At 47.9% G+C, this 21,908-nt stretch overlaps 1 protein-coding gene and 1 long non-coding RNA gene across 3 annotated transcripts; one reads left to right on the top strand and one right to left on the bottom strand.

Annotated features, from left to right (window-relative positions):
• Positions 1 to 7,258: 7,258 nt before the first annotated feature.
• On the bottom strand, positions 7,259 to 17,759 carry UCP2 (uncoupling protein 2). Its single transcript, XM_078865086.1, has 8 exons — positions 17,574 to 17,759; positions 14,899 to 15,078; positions 13,638 to 13,954; positions 12,850 to 13,069; positions 11,225 to 11,422; positions 10,764 to 10,865; positions 9,900 to 10,080; positions 7,259 to 8,825 (listed from the first exon to the last, which is right to left on the bottom strand). Exons 3-8 carry the CDS (start codon positions 13,761 to 13,763, stop codon positions 8,711 to 8,713), a joined length of 942 nt encoding a protein of 313 aa, XP_078721212.1. The 5' UTR covers positions 13,764 to 13,954; positions 14,899 to 15,078; positions 17,574 to 17,759; the 3' UTR covers positions 7,259 to 8,710.
• On the top strand, positions 17,724 to 21,908 carry LOC144937679 (uncharacterized). 2 transcript variants are annotated; one of them, XR_013637765.1, is made up of 4 exons: positions 17,724 to 17,799; positions 19,612 to 19,767; positions 20,342 to 20,538; positions 21,704 to 21,908. It is a non-coding gene; the product is annotated as an uncharacterized LOC144937679 (long non-coding RNA). The 2 variants fall into 2 exon arrangements; XR_013637764.1 differs by having other exon boundaries at positions 19,612 to 19,736; positions 20,339 to 20,538.

Raw genomic sequence — 21,908 nt, forward strand, 5'->3', positions numbered from 1 at the left:
ACCCCCGGTTGGTGTGCGTGCACCCCCAGGGGCTGAGAACCCCCGAGTCGGATGAACGTGCTGCCCTGCGCCGCCTTCCTCCGAAAGACCTCCTCCCTTCAAACTCGTCCACCCACACGCGGCTGAGACGCTGCTGTTTGTATCCAGCATAGACCAGGGGGGGGGGGGGGGTCGGAAACCTGTGGATCTCTTTAAGGCAGGGGTGGGGAACCTTTTTTGTGCCAAGGGCCATTTGGATATTTATAACATCATTCGCGGGCCATACAAAATGATCAACTTTAAAATTAGCCTGTTATATTTGGTCAAACGTTGAATTAACTCGCCCCTTATGCGATGGCTGGAACTGCTTCTCTTTGGTGAGGCGTGTGATGTTAGCCGGTATTGATGATGTTGCTACTCGCAACTGCTCTTCCAGGTTTGCTCCTAGAGATTTATTGAATTTCGAGTCCGCCTGCGGTTGCCTTGGCAGGGCCACACCAAATGATTTCGTGGGCCTCATACGGCCCGCGGGCCGGACGTTCCCTACCCCTGCTGTAAGGACTGCTTTGTGACGTTGTCCGCATACCCGTGTGGCTTTTGATATATTGAGTTGTGGTGGGTTTTTTTTTTTAAACCGAATCTGTAAACACAAATGCGTCTTCTTGTTATTGCGGGTTGCCCACGCCCCCTGGTGTAGACCACCAGAGGAAGCTGGCGATGTGGCACGGGAGGCCACGGCCGCTTCCAGATTGTTTCCAGCAAGTGGAACTTGGCTCAGGCTGCGCTACGCGGCGGTGATTATTGTGAACAGCTGGAGCAGGGAGGCAGAATTGCGTCTTGAGGGAGGGGGGGAGAAGTCGAGAAAGCTCGTTCAGGTTGTTGTTTATAAGAGTACCAGCATTGAACAATGGATACGGTGTTGGCACACGTGATTACAGAAGTCGTGCTGCATGTAGGTGGCTGCGCTGTCTGTGTTCCAGGCCGAGTCACTCTGTCGTACGTTTGGGGTTTTCTCGATAATCTGGTTTACCATCCTGGTAACATGTTTTTTTGTAATTCTCTAAAATAATACAAACAATCAGACCTGCCCGCGTGCATCTTCTGGCATTGTTTAAATATTCGGTGAGGTTTTGTCAGATGAGCAATAATGGGATAGCAGTACACACATTGTGACGTCGTTCGTGGTGGATTATCAACGATGCTATGTTAGATACATTAATGTACCGTGGGTTTGTGCCACTACGTAAACACAAAATTACAATTTAGGTCATCAGCCTGCGGGCCTTGAGGACCAACAAAGTTATATTGGGCAGGCAAACACAGTCCTGGTTGATAGAAAGAAGGGCCGTGTGATGTTCAACTCTGGTGGTGAGTCCCAGCTAAGTCACATACCGGCTGCCGGCTTCTTGTGCAGATACTGGCAGGCAGTCTGAGGTATCGATCGATATACGATGGCCGGCTGGGCAAGGTTCAGGTGAATCACCTGGTGGGCTGGGTGAGGTTCAGGTAAATCACCTGTGGGCTGGGCAACGTTCAGGTGAATCACCTGGTGGGCTGGGTGAGGTTCAGGTGAATCACCTGTGGGCTGGGTGAGGTTCAGGTGAATCACCTGGTGGGCTGGGTAAGGTTCAGGTGAATCATCTCGTGGGCTGGGCGAGGTTCAGGTAGATCACCTGGTGGGCTGGGTGAGCTGTAGGGCGGCGTGTTTGTGCTCTTGTGTCAGTGGCGTGGGAGCAAAACACAGAACTCAGTTGCTGCTCTTTGGCTTGCAAACATCTTCATCCAGCAGTAGAATGTTTATGGCTACTGCTAATGAAGATGATGGCGGTGGTGGTGATACATAAACGCATCTTTTTTTTTTATTTCACACCACGTAAGGGCCCATTGAGACCAGCAGTCTTTTTTTCAAGGATATCTGCTCAACAACTCCATTGTAACACCAATGTATTTTAGTGTAATTTGACCATACTTCACCACGCTGGTCAGTGCGGATTACTGAATACAGATAGCTTAGACGTGGCAGCATAGCGTAATATACAACAATAAAAACATCGGACGTAAAGTGGTCTACATGACAATAGGTAAACGTCTAACTCGAGTGAACTGCAAATGCTGAAAGATGTGTTTGTTTATTAGCAATAAATGTGCGGAACTTTTACAGCGCCTGCGAGATCGCTGTAAAAGTCTACGAAAGAAAATAGTCAATCTGCTGCGTAACCAGTTTCGTCAACGTTTGCTTCGGTTCCTGGGTACTAAGTGTAGAGGAGTAAAATGGGGACGTGACGTCAGATGTGCCGTTCAGTGCGATGACGTCACGTCTCCTAGGGTACTTAAGGGAGACCCCGTGACGTAAGCGGGGTCACTGTGGGAACAGGTAGAGTAAGCAGGGTGAAGAGGGAACCAGGGATAGAGAGAGGGATCGAATAGTGAGTCTGGGGAGAAGCCGGTGGTAGCCGTAGAGGTGCTTCTCTCTCCGGTCGGTGGAGTCGGTAGACTCCACGATCCGACACGAGAGAGAGAGACCGGAGCTAGCCGGCAGGAACCCGGACTCAGAGTAGGACCCCTAGCCCCTTGGGAGTTGTGTACCCTTGTGTGTTATTGTTAAGCTTTAATAAACCCTCGGCGAAAGCCCTTAACTTACCTCCGTCTCCGAGTGCGTTCGTGGGAAGTTCTCTACATAAGTGTTATTTCCTAATTGCTTCCACCTCAAGAGTACAGAAAATGGCTGTTATTCCCCACAAACTTAACGTGGCACCATGTGGCACCTAGTGCTTCTCTGTTACAAGTCATGTTCACTTCTGTGTCGACCATGGACGCTGTTTGACCATATTTCACCACGCTTATCAGTGCTGGTTGGTCAAGGCAGGTAGCAAAGACGAGGGAGCCTAGACGTACAGTACAGTGGATACAATTGATTTTGCTTCACTGCGCTCGGTTTTCCATCACAGCTCAGCAGCCTGAAGCACCGGCTATGCAATCTGGTCATCTTTAGAGATGTGATTCGATTTGGCGAGTGGGTCAAAGTTATTACTGTCTATATATAGAGAGAGATAATATTCAATTGCCCGGTAATCTAACTCTAGATTTGAAGCTTTCGTGACTGCAAGGATTCATACTGTTAGGTTTTTTCGGTAAAGTCACGTAGGTAAAAAATAAAATTAAAAGTTAATAAAAGTAATAATGGAAATAAAAAAAAATCATTTATTATTTACTTTTTATTTCATTTCCATTATTACTTGTATTAACTTTTAATTTTATTTTTTACCTACGGTAATCTAACGTCACAGTCTCTGTCTAATAAACGGATTCTGTCTGGATTTGTTTTCTGCCGATGTCCCAGCGCTATTAACATCAAATTTAAATCCATGCAAGCTGCGTGCTCCGGTGATGGTATCCCTGCACCTGTGGGCGGGTAAAATCTTTTTTTTATTTTATATAAAACCAGGCAAGAACAGTGAGCAGCCTCCCACGCCTCCGGTGGCCAGAGGCAGGCTTCGTGTGCACAGCGCAGACAGACACGGGCACCAGATTCACGTCTCCAAACCCGTTCTCCCCACCGGTCAGGTTCGTGCTGCATCTCCCGTACCGCTAGAGGGCAACACTCGCAATGGAAATCCTCGACGGTGTAGGGTGGGATTTGTGAAGCGCCTTGGTGTGTCTCTGTGTCTGTGTATGTGACCGGATCTCAGCGCCGGGGTACAGACACACACGGGGCGGCGGTGATGATCCTGGGAGCGAAGGACATCAGAGCGCGGCTTGTTTTAAAGCTTTGCGCTGGAGGAGTGGAGGAGAGAGGTGAGTCATTTGAACGGGAGAGCCACAGGCAGAGTTGAAGAGGAAGGGCCTTGAGCCTGGGACTTGAACAGGAGGATGGTGTCTGCGGTGTGGGCGATTACGGAGAGGGAGTTTTGAGACAGAGAGGGCAGCGATAGGAGGAAGAGTGGATCCTGACTGGGCTTTGGAGAGTTGATGCCTCCGGCTGCATGGGGCGGCGTGGGCACGGGGGGAGTGGAGCACGATCAGAGGGGGGAGATAGGAAGGGAATGGTTTCTTAAGTACCGTTGCTCGAATGGTTCGCTCACCTGTGATTTTCAAAATGAGATTTCGCAATTGCACGGGAGGTTTTCGGCACCGATTATCAGCGGATAAATCGGGTGTGCCAGTCATAATTTGGTGTGAAGAATTATTAACCTGATCAGTAACTTTTAATTGGTATTTTATAGAATTACTCAACTGGATATAGTTTAGCCAGTTTCCCGGCTATTTTTCAACAAAAACAAAAGACGAAACATACTTATTGCAGAGTACAAACTAGTTGCTGTTTCAGCTAATGCAGTTATTTTGTCAATCTCCTGCGAGAATAATAACTGTCCCAGTTTGTGCAGATCGTGGTGGGTTATTTGACCATAATTCGCCACAGGTTGCTGTTTTATGGTTTTTAAAGATTGAAAAAGCCAAATTTAATTACTTTGGAAATATATCATTATATCTTTGAGATGGTTTTTGGTAAAATTTGTTGTGAAAACAGCATGTTAACGCTAAATTATAGCTCAGTAGCGCTTCCTGGGTAGCTGAACAATTTTATTTTACCATTATCAAGTTACCTTTTGAGTTCCAGTGGCAGATTTTATTGAGATTTTGCATAAAACAATAGCTTTGGAGCTTCAGTATATTGAAAAGCCGGTTTAAAAGCATTTAATTGCAAGAAAGTGACACTTTCAATGGAGTTTCTCATAGAACAGCGCCCCTAGTGGTCAAAACAGCGCACCCTAGTGGTCAAAACAGGTCCTCTGGTATTGCACCTCTTCTTCAGTGTCATCAACCCTGCGGGTTCCATCTGTCCTGCCCATTCACACATGTTCGTTCCTTCATGTCGGATTGCCAGGTTTCCACACCACACAGTTCGCTTCCTATTTTCGTGCTGACTTCCACAGCGTCTTCAAACATCAACCAACATCTTTCGGATGCTCAACCATCTTTCCACGTACCATTTCAACACCTCATAGCGTTATTTTTTTATAGACTCACTTGGGGATTTGAACCCGGGTCGCCAGCTCCAGAGGCGAGGTTACTTACCCCTCCACCACGAGGGCTTAGTGAGTGTTGTGTGTTTTCTGGTTACTAAATCATTCTCCTTTTCAATACTCGCTTCAGTTATCTTTTTTGAAAAATATAAAATAAACAAAAAACCCATAATAATTTACTTCGTATTTATGATTGATGAGTAAAATTTTTTTAAAATAAAATGTTAAAGGTGGATTAGAACGCAGGACTCTGTGATTTGTAGCGCCGGATACTTTCCGCTCGACCATTAAACAGTGATGACGTCACAATGCTTCAAGTGCTGTTGTAGTTGAAGCATGGTGACGTCGTCACTGTTGCAGCATTGTGACGTCATCACTGTTAAGGAAACTGGCCCCGTTTTGTTTCCACGAGGTAAGATCTTTATTTTTTTGTTTCCACGAGATAAGATCTTTCTTTTTTGTGTCCACAAGGCAAGGTCTTTATTTTGTGTGTGTTTCCACGAGGTAACGTCTTTATTTCACGACACGGGTCCCACACCTGCACCCTCGCTCTCTCTCGCATCGCCCCCCCCACAAACTGCGCCTCCCGCCCCCTCTTTTCACCTCTTTCTGCCTGCGCCCCTCATCACCGCACCTCCCCCTCCACCAATCGTCGCCTCTCTCGCCCCCTCACCCCGGGCCCAACCCCCCCCCGACTCTCGCCCCCCCCCCGACTCTCACCCCCCCCCGACTCTCACCCCCCCCCGCCAATCCTCTCGTTGCACGTGCCCTTAACCAATCAGAGAGCGTGGGGTGTTTGCTCCCGCCCTCTTCATCACTCCGCCCCGCCCCCCCCCCAATCACGTCGCACGTGGAAGCGTGCCACGTGGAAGCATTTAAACGTCGTGGAGTTGTCGCGCTTGAGGTCGTTTGTGTTCACGGCATCGCCGTGCGCCGTCACCGAAACGCACCAACTTCTCAACGATGGGCTTCATCCATTCCAAGCTAAGGAACTCACTGGCGCCCACGATTGTGGAGAAGCTCGTGTTCATCAAGACCAACCTGCCCGCCGCATTCTACGACTACCCCGTGCCCGACGGCCCCGAGTACGATAGCAGCACCGACGAGGAAGCAGCCTAAGCCTTGGATTAGAGTTTCGTATTCATTAAACCAGGTCTTAATTCCCCGAAATCGGGTTTAATTGTATTACAGAAAAAACCCGATGCCTGCCGCTGGAAAAATCAGGTTTTTTCCACCCATGAAACGCACAATGTTCGTGAACGTTCGACCATCGCGGTTCCAACCCAGGGTCCGCCGCGTCGAAGGTTGTGAACCGCAGGGTTATGGGGGGTTTGGTTTTTACTTTGTTAATAACTCTTTGACGAGGCTGGAATCGGGAACGGGTTTTGAAGGCTCTCCCATTCCCAGTCGCCGAGAAGCATTTGGTTAAACAAAGACATCGATAAGGCTCCAGCGAGTGTGAAGACGCGCGCAGAATCTGCATTTGACGTCACTTTGGTCGCACATTGCATCGTTCACATCGAGGGCCTTGACCCATTTGGACCGGCAGGCACATGGTCCGAGGCCCAGCTCCATGACAATGATTGCAACTCCAGCGGTTCAACAACCTCACGCAACATCTTTTACATTTGTGGCAATGACGATTCGGCAGAGTTATAAAATCTCCTCTGCATCTACATGCCGAAGCTCAACATCCAGGGGTGACTTCTGGGCCCTCGGTTCCGTGCCACTGGCACTGGGGTGGTCTCTGACAAAGGCTGCCAACGGAATCCGGCTTCGTTTGAAGCCTTCAAGTTCCACCGAAAATAATGTATCATTTGGAAGTCTTTTACCATGTTAACTTAAGCCACTTCTTACCCCACCCCCATTGGCATGTAAAAGCGCCTTAGTTAATAAAAGGCGCTATTGAAGTTGCAATTATCATTGGCACACATCTCAAGGACTGGCGAAGCACCACCGATGCGCCATGTTGTAGTATGGCTTTAAATCGCAACCTTCATGCGAGATACAAACCATCAGCAATCGTTGGAGCGGGCCGGACAATAGAGTTCCACACAGCTGCAAGCAACGGATATCGGTAGCCTTTGTACATCACACAAGGTGGGGGGAGAAGCGCAAGACGCACACCTTGGTGTGCTTGTGTTTTAAAGTGCTCTTAGCACGAGACACGTGGCACCCTCCCCCCCTCCCAACTACAAATGAACTTCTCGCTCGGGGCAGACCAACACTGGGGAGGCCTTCAGCAGTAGTTTGACAAAAAGGTCAGGACACCATGCAGTCAGGTTTTCCTCGTTACTCTTCATTAAATTACATTTCACGTTTACGCGTGAAGGTGTATCACGCTGTAGTTGCGTTTGTGTGTGGCTGAAATAAGACAAGGAGCACGATCACTTGTACATTTTAAAACATGCAAGTTTATTTAATTAAACCAACATTTTCAAAACGCCCACAGCAAGCTGTGTCGGTAAACTGAAGATGTGCGCGCGCGTGTGTGTGCATAGTTTCAAAAACGTGTCAACAAAGCACCCAGTTAGCTTTCACGTACCATCGCAGAGAAATGAACCACAGAGAAGCACAACTCGGGCATGCACCAGGAGATAAAACACATCAGGATTCAGAACCGCCACGATAAGTTATTCATGTGGAATTCAAATATCCTCAACCCTGTCGTTTGTGGGGCCTAATGTGAACCATCCATAGAAAACACGCGCTAGTTTGAAATGTAAACGTTAAATTATAGTCGTATACCCCCCCCACACACGCGCAAATAAATCAGCCATTCGAGAAAGACGTCCACCACTCTAATTGTACCAGCAGCTGTCGCCTTAAGAAATACATTAATTATTGCTCACTTAACCGAGCGTCCGAAATTCAGCAATCTTACAGTTTTGGTCTACTTACAATTGTGCATAAGTGATGCAGTTAGTTAAACAATGCTGTCGCAAGGTCAAAAAAACCCGGAAAAATGCTGGTCAACACATGGTTGTAAGTTCATTAAAAAGGTTGAAGCTGCTGCAAATATGATAAAAGGGAAATTAAAATCCTCGTATGGTTAATGCCCAAAGTTTAAGCACAAACAAAGATTCCTCAGCTGTGCAAATATCACCAGAGAAGACATCCTCCTAAAGTCATTTAAATAATCACCATGTACTAGAACAGTTGTACTACTTACAACTGCCACTAATAAAAAAAAAGTAAATTTCGACCAGCGATCAAAAGGCACAACAATTTAATGATAAAAACTCAAAATACAGACTAAAAAAAAATAGGAAAAATAATTATTTTTGCTGCGAAACATCCTGGAATATGCGGCAAAGGCGTAAACGATAAAGGCAGAGCATTGGTGGAATAGGACCCTAACCTGGTCTGGGTTTAACTCGCGAATTCTTCCTTCCACCGCAAGTCAACTTAAACTTGGCCATTTACAATAATTAAAGAGTTTCAAAGCAAGTGTTTCACATTGACGAGCAACACAGGTAAAACAAAAAAAAACCCTTAATATTTGGGGAAAACATAGATCAGGGGCAGTAACGGCTGGAGCAATGAGCCCTATGAAGAAGAAGAATATTAATTATTTCGAGCAAAATGTTTGCTGTGCGTAATGTTGTTCTGTCCGACGACACGTCTTGCACCACTTGGCTGCCGTTCGCGTGCTTGGTCACGTGCACGGAACGACGGACCGTTGGGGGGCTGCACACAACCTCCTTCTAGAAGGGCACCTCCCACGACTGCTTGGCCATCATAATGCCGCGCTTGAGCTGCTCGTACGTGACGAACATCACCACGTTCCAGGAGCCCAGGCGCAGGAACGACGGCACAAACCTGCAAGCGACGCACGCACGGAAAACGCGCGCGTCAAGCAACGCGAACACACAGCCATGCGAGATGAAGATCCAATCTCCCCACCCCCCGCTCCCCCCAATCATTGCAAGCCAAGAGGATCACGTGACGTGTTAAACCAATGCAAGACAAGGTGCGATCAAGAAGCAATTTGTTGATCATGTAGGCGATTTCTGTTAGAATATTAAAGTGTATTTTTAGTGACTAATGCTTTCATTATAAAAAAAAACTTATTCATTTAAAACACAGACCTCAACATTGGGTGTGTGTACATGTAAATATACAAAATGCAAACAATGATATTTTATGAGACATATCCGAGGGTGCGTCTCTACATCCACTTTCATCATCGCGCTCGTAGCGGCGTATCTGACATGGAGGTCCTGCGCCCTCTTAAAATTGGTATGAAGCTTATTTAATAAGAGTGGAATTGGCATGTAATGATTAAGCATCCCCCATCCCAATCAATCACATCTAAATACAAAGCATCAAATCTTTGTTTTGCATTGGAAAGTTTGGCTCTCCAGTCTAAATTGAGATTGATTTATTGTTTGTTCAAGCCAACGTCGCACCAAATCATTTGCGCAAATTGTAAATAAATTGTTCTGTACGCACTCAATTTCATACAAGTACAACAGTAAAACCTTAGATTGCGAGTAACTTGGTCTGCGAGTGTTTTGCAAGACGAGCAATTTTTTTAAACAAATATTAATTTGACAAACGAGCGAGGTCTTGCAATACGAGTAGTACGTGTACACGCTTTGTCTGCCGAGCGTCACGTGATCACAACTGATGTACGAGTGCTTTGGATTACAACACACGTGTCCGGAACGAATTATGCTTGCAATCCAAGGTTTTACTGTAATGTGTATTAAGAATCTAACGTGAATATTTAAGAAAAAGTACGTGCCAACTACCTACCACTACGCCAAACGGACAAGCAATACACACAAGTGGAGACGATGGGCATACACGGGGGGAGCGGCGTAAGCTGCGAGTTTAAAGATCACGTCACGCAACCATCGCGGCGAGGGGGCAGGTGCTTGACGCTCTTACCCTTTGTAAAAAGCCATGGCTCCTTCTTTAGTCAGCATGAGGTAGGCACAGTTGAAGGCACTGGGATACCGGCCGGGGGCAGAGTTCATGTACCGCGTCTTCACCACATCCACAGGAGACGCCACAATGGTGGTGCAGAAGCCCGCTCCGAAGGCGGACACGAAGTGGCAGGGCAGGTTGTCTGCGAGAGACGGAGGAGAGGGAATCGGATTGAGATTGGCCAGGGCAGCCCGGGTGAGTGGCGCGCTTGACAAGTCAACCGGCAGGCTAAACAATAATCAAATGCAGACATGCACCTGAAAATCGGGTGTACAAAATGTGTTGCGTGCATCCTGCCGTGGACTGGGGTGTGTCCAAAAATAATAAGAGGGTCCCGAGTCGCTCATGTAAACATGCGAATTAACACAACGCTCGCAATACGTGCATGTGAGATTTGACAGACGATTAAATGAAAGTCACATGCCTCGGATTAGGTTTCATAGAAAAAAATCGTACGAATAAGATTAAAATAGATATGAATAAAATATGAAGCATCAGAAGATATTCAATTGATCATTCATATCGAAATTGCAACTGCCTAAATGAGCAAATTGCATAAAATGTTTTGCCGCGTGGGAGGGGGGGGGTGAAAAAAAAAAATCACACATGCTTGGCATTAGTGTTCCCTTCGTGTTAAATACGGGGCTTCGGAACATTTTAAGGGTGGCAGTTTTTTCACGGTTATGGGAGCAATGCCCCGTCAAAACAAAAACCGGGTTGGAAGAATGAACCCTGCCCAGACCTAAGGATGCACTGCACTGCCAGCGTGCAACCTCTTGCACTAGTTGGTGCATGCGTGCGTAGGTGCGTGTGGGGGGGCCTCACCAGTCAGCAGTTTGTACTTGAGGATGGTGTCCTTGATGATGTCATAGGTCACGAGCTCCGCGCAGTTCACGATGGCGTTGCGCGTGATGTTGGGGCCGGTGCCTACACGGTCACAATAAGAAGAATTACACGACCATCACGCGTGGTTCAACTTAATACGACCATCTCATTAGACGAGTGCATGGGAACGCACGACGTCTCATCGTTTTAAAAAGTATTTAAACAAGGCCGATTGAACAATATTTGTTAACATTAAGAAGTCCCCGTGAAAAACCTAAGGCTTCCCCACTCCCCAGAAGCCTTCGAGGGTGAAGGGGGCACGCTGCGACACGAGATTTCTCAACGGATTCTCCGTCTCGCAACACGACACCAACAGCACGATATTGGGAATGGAGAGACAGAGAGAGAGCGGGGGATGCGTTTGTAAAGAGACGGAAGGCTGCACACGGCCGTGCATTTACCTTTCCAGAGGCCACGGACGCCCTCCTCCCGTGCGATGGTCTTGTAGGCATTGATGGTTCCGCTGTAGCGCTTGGAGGTGCCCAGCATGTTCACCTGCGCCTGGAATCGAACCTTCACCACATCGGTGGGCTGCGCAAAGGTCACGGCCATCGCGCCGGTGGTGCAGCCGGCCAGTAGGCGGCAGCCAATCCCCGCGTCTGCGATGCACACGCAAAAAAAAAATGGAAAAAAATAAGTCAACTATGCAAAAATCACATTACAATTCAACATCAGTTTTCAAATTCCTCATTTCGAGCCAAGGTGACCTCGTCATATCTAAAAGAACAACAGTGGCCAATCTGAGATTCACATATCTATACTCAGCAGAATTCCCTAACGTATTGCATAATGTACATTTTGTGTGCCAGGCAGTAATACTGTATACCCTTGCGGTATATAAACTACTTAAACTCATTCGCGCTTTGGGCAAGAGATACCTGGCAAATGTAAAATGGTAAAAAAAATCGTTGACTGTCTGTCAATCCACTGCTGGATGAAGGCCTCCCCACACCATATCGGTTGTAGGGCATGTCAGTCGTGGGGGTTATTTGACCATACTTCACAGCGCTTGTCAGTGCAGGTTGGCAAAGGGAACACTCGGCACCAGTTTATATAAAAAAAAAAATCGCTCATCGCCAATGTTAGCTACGAGCAATAATGGAACTCAGGTCACCGGGTTCATCGTGCGGTGCTTGAACAACTGCACGACCACTCTCAGTAACAGTTATTAATAGAGACTTTCAGTGGATTATAACTATTCACAGAGTACAGTCGGAATTAGTGGTTAATGCTTACATATGGCATATTGAATCCACAAAGACTATACAATTACATTACTTTCTCTGTAACCAGGATCGTGTCAACAAGTCTTGATAACAGCTTACGAAGAGTACTGTTTTTTTCCAAAACACTCATGTTCCTGGAGAAAACCCATCCACACAAGGGGATATCACTCAAGCCTGCACCGATAAGCTGCTGGAAATCTAATCTACTTTCTGGTGACCACAAACTGAACATTTTCACAAGCAGGTGACCCCGTTCCATTGCCATTAATAAATACTAGATTATTATTTAAAACTTGTGCGTGTTTTTGTTTACATTGTGGTGAATAGGTCACACCGAGATATACAAATCGAAAACAATCTCCTAATTTGCGGTCCAAAATAACACGGCCACAAATTTGACTCGTTTTAAGCTGGCGATCCAAAACAACGCCGTGTGCAATTTACACGCAGGATGGTGACAATACGCGACATGCAATGCGCATATTCTTCGGTTCTTTCGGTAAAGTCACGTAGATGCAGTCACGAAAGTTTTAAGTCAAAATGCAATGCATAATTGGAGGACACCTATCTTACAGTCACAAGCGCACCCTTTTCCGTTGACAAGTCAACCTTTGCAGGCATTGTTAATCTAATTTCCAGCCTGTCCGACGAGTTCATAATCTGACGAGTTCGTAATCATTTGTAGAAGGTGTTAAAGTTGGTTTAACCCATCCTTGCGCGTACCGCGAGCTTACAAATTAATTCACCGCCGTCCCGCAAACAATAAAAAAAACCACGCAAAAGCAGCGGCGGCAGCTCACGTTCAGCGCCGTTGGTGTAGAAGTTCTTGACCGAGTCGTACAGGCCGATGCGGACCGAGGCGAAGCTCATCTGTCGTTGCAGCCCGGCGACGAGGCCGCTGTAGAGGCTGCGCGGGCCCTCCGTGCGCACCATGGCCGCGATGGTGCCGAACACACCGCGGTATTGTACGCCGGCAGAGCGCGCCGCCCCCTCTCCGCCGCGCTGGCACTCGCCCTGGACCTGACGGCACAAACGCGGGAGATGAAGAGACGGTCGACGTCGGAAAGACTTTATTTCGTTGACCCGCGAGCGATTTGCCACGCGCCCAAAGTGGACCGCTGGGTAATATAAAATGGAGTCGCCTCTCCCGATTCTCTCGACCAGCAGATGTTCAGACAATCGACTTAATTTTGGCAGGACAAATTAGGATTGGCAACACGTGCGTTTTAGGTATTAGGTAAGTAAAGGTTTTAGGAAACCCAGTATTACTCTACAAGCGATGGGTAAATACACCACGTAATACGAGGTTGGGGATTAAAAACCCTTCATCGCTCACCATGCGTCAAACCAAGTCGCCCCATAATCCAATCCCCTCGGCTGCAGTGCCTCCTGACAGACGATGCCACTCTACCATCGTGATACTAACAACAACAACCACATTTGTTTTTCCAGTGCCATAATTTCAGACAGCGTAACGATGCCGAGGCCTCTGGCGACGCGCGAGCGTAGGAGGCGCACGGCGACTCTCGGTTTAAGTCGACACTCAAGCAGTGCATCTGCGGTGGTGCCACAGCAGCGCACTCCGTACCTGCAGGCGGACTTTAGCCGTGTCCAGAGGGAACGTGATGAGGTCAGCAATGCACGCCGCAGTGCCAGCTCCGATGAACTTTACAGCCGCGGTCGGCGGAACATCCGTGGGCCGAAGACCAACCATTTTCCCCTCTGTGCGAGCGTGTTATGTTGACTTGCGGCGGATATTTCCAAAACGTTTTTTTCCACAAACGTGAAAAAAAGCCTAATTCTGAATGTATTTTATACCACGAAATGAGCGGAGGGTTGGTAGAGGTGGTAGTGGTGGCGGGACTGATGTAATGAAGATGCAGGTAGGTGTACTCTGCCCGAAATCTGGGGACAACAAAATAAATATAGAAAAACAGAGTTTAATAACAATGATTTGGAAATTACGAATTCCTATACATTAAAAATTCTTCATTTGGAAAATGTTTACTCAAGAAAGCTCAATAACACGTATGACTCCACTTCAGATGAAGACAATCCCTGCTCTGGTCATTTGTAGTAAACTCATTTTAGTTTAAGCAGCAGCCATTCAATGTAATACAAGTTTTGGAAAAGAAAAATCACAGGATATATTTACAAGACTTGAGAGAAAACCCTACCCTAAATTACTAAAATTTGACGTTGAAATAGGTTCCAGTGACGAGCAATAACCAAACCAGCCTTGGTCTGCAACTCCTCAACAAGCCCGCACTGACCAGCATAGTGAAGTATGGTCAAATGAGCCCAACGATTAACATGAAGTGGAGAGGGCTTCATCCAGCCGAGGATTTACAAAGGACAGAATCATTATATTAACAATCGGGATAACCCTGTACATAACTACATTAAATCACAAGAATCCCATTTTGGAAAACTGTAACCTACTAAATCTTATTTCGGATAAAAGTTTGGTTTTATTTATCTCTTAATTTCTCAGTGGCCATGACAAATGTTTAACCATAAGAGGTGTTTTGGGCTAGATCGCGATCCAAACCAAAAACACATTATTATGGACGATATTTGTCGCGAAAGCCTACGTGTTAAAATGTCTACCATTACATAACACATACACCACATGCTTCGTGGCTCGGGCAATTATGACACTCGCCACAAGATGACGCTAGAGCATTCGCGACTTCGCCCATGCCACAGATTAAAAGTGCATTTCACCAAGACGCCCCGAGTACGTTGAATTGAACACGTTGCGGCAGCGACAACAGCAGCCAAGACTGGAGCCTCAAACGAAAACCACGGAGGAGGAGGAAGGGTTGGTGGTGGTTGCAAGTCCTCACCTTGATGGGAAAAGGGTTCTCAGCTCATCAAGACTCCCGAAACGCGTCCCTTTCACTGTAGTGGACCGTTTGGCAGAATTCTTGGACCAGGGCTTCTTCCATAAGAGTGGCGGGGACGCGACTCTTTAAGCGCATAATACGATCCTGTTGCAGTCCGCGAAACACAGCCAGTCCGCTCCCCTGCACAAGGGGGGGCGCGAAACAAGACGAAAGTTTACGACACGCGTACACAGTGGTGACATGCACAGCCCTTTCGCGAACCCGCTGCTGGAAGAGGGCCGCCTTTCGCATTCAGCAGCGAGGCCGATATCATCAATTTACAATGCATTAAAGTTCAAGCACATGGTCAATTATACAGTACCCGTCAAAAATAATACATACGGTCGCATCACCGTCATCAGTTGCTCTCAGTGTGCTTTTAACGTTCAATCGAAATAAAGGTTTTAAAAAGAAACCCCAGGCCTTCATCCAGCAGTGGATTATAACAACGGTCTCTTTTTTTTTTCTTCTTGGTCCTTTCGGTAAAGTCACGTAGAAGGGAAATAATATTGTTTTATTATTTCCCTTCTACGTGACTTTACCGAACCAAGAAGATGAATCCCTGCAGTCACGAAAGCTTTAAATCGAAATTTAACAGTCTCTTTATAAAGCCACGTGCCATCATTTACAATAGTTTCCACTTCGGCCAGCAACTATGGGGAGAGAGCGGTGGTCGCAGCGGCTAAACCCGCACCACGCTACGACCCAAGGCCACGGCTAACATCAGTGGCGAGCGACGGATTACACGAGCCCCCCCCCCCTCTGATGAATCAGCGCGGCGAAGCAAGAGATCCGAGATGAACGCCCACGACCCAACACCGTTGGCGGCGAGGCCAGGAGGAAGATCCCTCCTCCATCTTCGCAGACACACACACACAAATGTTTTTACCACTGCACCATTTCATTAATTATTCCGTTCATTTGCCCGGGTGAACTTGGCACAGTTGGGCAACAAAAACAGGCAACAACGACGTTGCCCAACAGCTGTTTCCATTGTGGCAGGGGCCGGCATCCAACATAACAACGAGGAGCCGTTGTGTTTTTCTCTTCTCTCATGCGGTAAAAAACCCTCAATATTTTAAGAGCCCCCAATGCACACGTGGTGAACACGAGACGGTGGTGCTTAATAAATAACACCACGAAGAAAGTCCTTAAAACAATGAGCGCACATTGACGACCCCTGAACTTTAGCAAGGAGGTGGTGCGTGTGGTGTGTGCGGGGAGCGGTGGTGCAGCGGTTAGCGCTACGCTGCGCCACGAACCCGGCGACCCGAGTTCGACCAACACCCAGTGACGATTGTCTGAACCGGTCCTGGGCCTCCCCTAGGTCGACTCAGCCTCAAATGAGTACCTTGTGCGGTGTTTAAATCATCGCCACTGGGAGAGACAAAGGCAGCCGGGTGTAGCGCTGGCCACCCACCCCCTCGTGTGCCGTGCCGGCCTTTATAGGCACTGCTGCTCGCTAACAGCACTTGCCCCTACAGTCTGTGACAGGCTACACGGGGGATCTTTGTCTTTGTTTCCGTGGCGTGGCACGTTGACGACTCACGCCGGGGAGTGGCCATGCAAGTCGCGGCTCTGAGCCGGTTCCGCATTGAACAATGCGCGTGTTGAGACAGATCGATAGCCAACCACACACACCAGTGCCCATATACAGACAAAGACCCCCAGTGTAGCCTTAACAGACTGTAGGGGCAAGTGCTGTTAGCGAGCAGCACCTAAAGGCCGGAACGGTACACGAGGGGGGGGGGGGGGTGGTTGGCCAGCACCACGCCCGACCGCCTTTGTCTCTCCCAGTGGCGATGATTTAAACACCGCCCCAGGTGCTCATTGGAGGCCGGGTCGACCTAGGAGAGGCCCGGTTCAGACAATCCCCAACACCGCGAGCGGAAACCAGGGTCGCCGGGTGCGCAGCGCAGCACGCTAAGCGCATCACCACCGCTCCACACTCACAATCACTCGCTCGCTTGCTCCCCACTCACAATCACTATTCGAGCAGGTCTGGCAGGTCTGGCAATACGCGTGCCTCTCACACAGCCCTTCGTTTTAATCCACTGCCTGCCTGTGTGTGTGTATACGATAGCCTCGCCATGGTGCGCGTTATCCAAGAGAGAGCGAGAGAGAGAGAGAGAAAACTTCGTTCTTCGTTCTCCATGGGCTCTCCGCCTCGACACAAAGCTCACCGCGCACAGCGAGCGAGCGAGCGATACGCAAAGTCGCCAACATCGTGAACGGCGAGTTCGCGGTCACGGCGCTACAGTGGCCACGTGGGCGAGCGAGCACGTGGACAACGCAAGACGAGTACAGTGCACACGACCCGGCACGTTCTACTTTCAGACGTCCAGCCAACGTACCAACGTCTGCACTAGGAAGAGGAGTTGGCATTGTTAGTACAACGGTCCCCATGTCCCCAGCCCCCATGTCCCCAGCTTCCCAGCCTCCCAGCCCCCCATGTCCCCAGCCTCCCATGTCCCCAGCCTCCCAGCCCCCCAGCCCCCCAGCCCACGTGTCCCCAGCCCCCCATGTCCCCCATGTCCCTAGCCCCCCAGCGCGTTTCTAACCCGAGCCTTGGCCAAGCCGTCCCCAACCATCGCGATCACACGCGGAGAAGCCGGGCGGGCTTGGGGGTTACTCACCCGAATCGAGGTGCTGGGCGAGAAGTCCTCCTCCAGCAGGGCGCCGCTTGTGCCTGGAGACCAGCCCGGCCTATGCGAGCTGCTGCTGCTGCTGCTGTGATGGTGATGGTGGAAGAAGCGAGATGCCAGTGGGAGGTGTGGGGGTGCTTGACGACTTCGTCCTGTGGGGGGCTTCAGCGCAGCCGTCGCTTTTAAAGGCCGGGAAGTGGTGACGACATCGTCCCAGGTCTCCTCCCTCCGCTCACTCCCCTCCCCTCCTCTGCCTCCACTCCACTCCCTCCCCTCCCTCCTCTACCTCCCTCCCCTCCACTCATCTCCGCTCCTCCAGCCTCCCCACCAACCCCATCCATGCCCGTTCCTCCACGTGCCGACCTCACCGTTGACGATTCAACTGACAACGAATTCACTTTCGTGTCTTGGAATAGTAAAAGTGATGTTGTTAATTCGATTGTAAGTCGCAGGGGAAAAGATTTGGCTTTGCGTTTCTGCCGTATCGCACTCACATGTGTTTAATACAGGTCTCTCTTTAGTCGCAATGATTTCTCCCGTAACTGATCATTAAAAAATGTGTATATCTGATAGGCGCATTGATTTATTGGACTGGTCACGGCTTGAGTCAGTGGCGAGTGATATCTGAAACGCGTCTGAGCTCACCCACTTCCACTCGCTAACCTCTCAACTACAAGGGTGGTGAAGTATGGTCATACAACCCCGATAATTGACCTGGCGTGGGAAGCCCTTCATCCAGCAGTGGATTGACGCAGTGGCCGTGAATTAGTATTGAATGTTGCACACAAACACGTTTCCTCCAGTGAGATTGCAACGTATTTTCATGTTCTACACGCAATTTGATGGCCTTATGGTTTAAATATCCAAATGCAGAAATTGACGCAGGGTGTGATTGCTTAAATGAAGAATCTAGAATGATTCAAGTCAAATGTATTTGTTAATTAGCGATGTGAAATAGTCTCACCGAGCAGAGATGCGTTCCTGGGTTTAATATTTAACAAGGCACATCAAAGGCATGAACCCATAGATTACCTCGCTGGTGAGACATTGATCAGCAACGTGGACATTCCAAAAATGCACAAATGCGTTGCATTGTCCTGTTGTGACGATGTTTTTTTCTCGTCACTTTCATATTCAAACACGGACACTGACAAAGGAAATGTAAATCAAAGCTGCTGAAGAAGCATCGAGAGGCACATGCTTGGAATTACACCGAGACACAAAAAGAGGAACACGCAAATTAGAGAGGGTTAAATTTCGATTTAAAGCTTTCGTGACTGCAGGGATTCATCTTCTTGGTTCTTTCGGTAAAGTCACGTAGAAGGGAAATAATTAAATAATTAAAAGAACGCATAATAAAATAAAAAAAAATCATGTTTTCTTTCTTTCTTTTATTATTTCCCTTCTACGTGACTTTACCGAAATAACCAAGAAGATTAGAGAGCGTTCGCAAGCTAAGGGCATCATTTCTATTACTCTTTCGTTCTTTCGGTAAAGTCACGTATAGGTATAAAAAAAATCACATGTCATCAAAATTAAGCCAGAGAGCAAATTGTTCAGTGTTTCTTGCAGAACTCTTGTTTTAGACTGGCGTCGTTGGTCTCACAAAGCCACTTGGTATAAATGACTTCATTACATTTATTGAAAACCTCGTTTTAATCTCCATAATATATACAGGGCGCTTAAAAAATTATCACACTTCCGAGAATTGGCAACAATACCACGATGAATGTGGCCTCCGGGCTCTGGAGACCACCTGGAGAAGATTCCAGGCACGTGTTGACAACGATGGCTTTTTGAAGCTATTAACATACATTTGTTTTCATGTTACAGTGTAGTATTATCCGTTAAAAATATATTTGAAGGAACCTCTATTGTGGGTGAATCAGTGGCGCGGTGGTAAGCTCACTTTCCCTATCATCCCATCCTACTCGGCTCGATGCACGTACGGTTATTTTTTAAATATACATAACTGATATCAACCGATGTATCGTTATACATCAGATGTTATGCTTCTCTCCGTCCATAGTGTCTTCCTGGAGAGGCAGGGGTGCCATAAATATTCCATCCACAGCACCGCAGCCATCAGTGCCGCCGTCCCACATCAAACGGCGGAGCAGAGAACGTCCTTGCAAAGTGCGAAGCAAGCGGCAGGTGCTAAGCGATGGGTTAATCTGCGCCACGCGTGAGTCACACAGAGCTGAAACAAAACCGGACTTATAACGGCGTCAACTACTGCGCCACCGTTCCCGCATCCCTTAACCAACTCGTTCTGACCAGCGCGGTGAAATATATTCTTAGGTTTTTTTCGGTAAAGTCACGTAGGTAAAAACATTAAATTAATACAGCTATCGTGCTGTGACGGTTCCACCTGAAGACGGAGGCTTGTGTTGCCTCCGAAACGTCGTGAGTTTTATTTTATTTTTTATTTTACTTTTATAAATTTTGATTACAATTTTTTTACCTACGTGACTTTACCGAAAAAAACCTAAGAATATGAATCCTTGCAGTCACGAAAGCTTCAAATCGGTGAAGTATAGTCAAGCAACACCATGGCTGGCGCGGTGTGCGAACATCTTCATCTTAGCAGTAGATTGACCAAGGGATGTACATTAGAACGACGTGGTAATTGCAGCAGTATAGTGTATCAAGTGACGCGTGCGTTTGTGTCGTTTTACAGCAATAAGCGATGGGATTTTTGAGACGATGTCTCGACCCTCCCAAGCTTTGATTCTCTGCTATTGTCCACGCATCAGCAGGCGAGAAGGCGTGGCGATGGCTTGCTGGTTGAAGACTTGCGTCGGCGTGGGAACCAAAAGCGGAGAAATTATGGAGCAAAAAAGCAATGATCGGGCACGTGTGCATCTGCTCAGGGGATTGCGACATCACACGACCGTGGTGGCATGGGAACGCATTCATCCAACAGTGGACCGATGATGGTGGAAAAATAACTGAGGTGTTCTTTTAAAAGCACACGTTAAGTAGAAAACAACCCGAGACACGTGTGTATTGACTGCGGCGGGAGCGAGCGCGTCACGCCACGTGGCCCCCGCATGTATTTTTGTACAAACCTCCACAGCACCGTCACGCGTGCGTCTGTTCAAGGGGTAGTCAACAGTGTGACACTTGAATGGGCAACACACACGGCTCGCTCAGGCCGCTGGAACTTGAGAATTTCTTCAAAGTAAATGTTTCTCCCGATTTTCATTTTGTGCAACTGAAACATGGCATCAGAGTGTTTGCGTGGCTTAAGACGCGCACGTGTGGAGGCTGCATATGCCACGAGGGTACTGTGAACTCGACTATGACGGCACTTGCAAGCTCCGACCATGTCCATCCAAGGCGCTTGGCACAAATGAACCACAAAACTTCGCTGATCTCGCCATACACCATCATTACGCTCAATCCGCTCATCCTCTCAGCAGCAGCAGCGGCAGCTGCGTCTTTTGGCGAAGCCATCGAGCAAAGACAAAGACGGCGGTCACCGCTTTCAGATGCGCGTCCGTGGCCGTCTGGAACGCTCTTCCTTCCGATATTCGCAAGCCATTAGAGCTATGCACTTTTTAATCGAGTTTGAAAACTCATTTAGAACTGCGTTTTGTGTGTTTAGTTTGTTGTCCTCCTCTCGCACCTCCGATTAGCAGGGTTGGCTACTTACACTGCGCAAGAAGTTCAACACACATACATATGAATGTCCTTTGAACATCAGTGGCAAGGACAACGATAGTGATTGCTTATGCATAAGCTAATTGGCATGCGTTACAATAAGTGCACTTTAAGTTGAGGTCGTTATTCTAAAGTTAATCTCTCTGAAGACAAAGTGTTGCCATGTCAATGAAGTTCTTTACGATGTAGGTGCAATCTCGTTCCGCTAGAAGAGGGCTATTATGAACAGAAGTACAAAGAGACACCATTGTACTGTATCACTAAATTCTTACTATGGGCCTATCCAGACAGTAACGCGTATACTGCATTTTATATATATAATTATGTATTTGTTAATATTGAATCATCTCCTGACAGATGTTTTACTCAAATCCCTCATTCACTTCATTTACTTTGGTAACTTATGATGGATTTGTGTTCTTCCCCTGCCCCTACTTTGTTTGATTGTTATCCAGGTCTCCCTGGACTCGCTCACTCATCCGGTGCCGATGACGAACTCGTTGATGTATGGAATTGAAGCCCCCACCACCCATCCCGGTTTGCTGTGGTCTTCTTGGGGCGGGCATGTTGACGGGTGAGGGCTGACCCATCATGGCTAGCTATTGGAATGTGGGAAACAACTTATGCCGACGTAAACACGTGGGCGAAACAGAACACTTA

This window comes from Lampetra fluviatilis, chromosome 19, assembly GCF_964198595.1.
Source record: "Lampetra fluviatilis chromosome 19, kcLamFluv1.1, whole genome shotgun sequence".
Classification (NCBI taxonomy): domain Eukaryota; kingdom Metazoa; phylum Chordata; class Hyperoartia; order Petromyzontiformes; family Petromyzontidae; genus Lampetra; species Lampetra fluviatilis.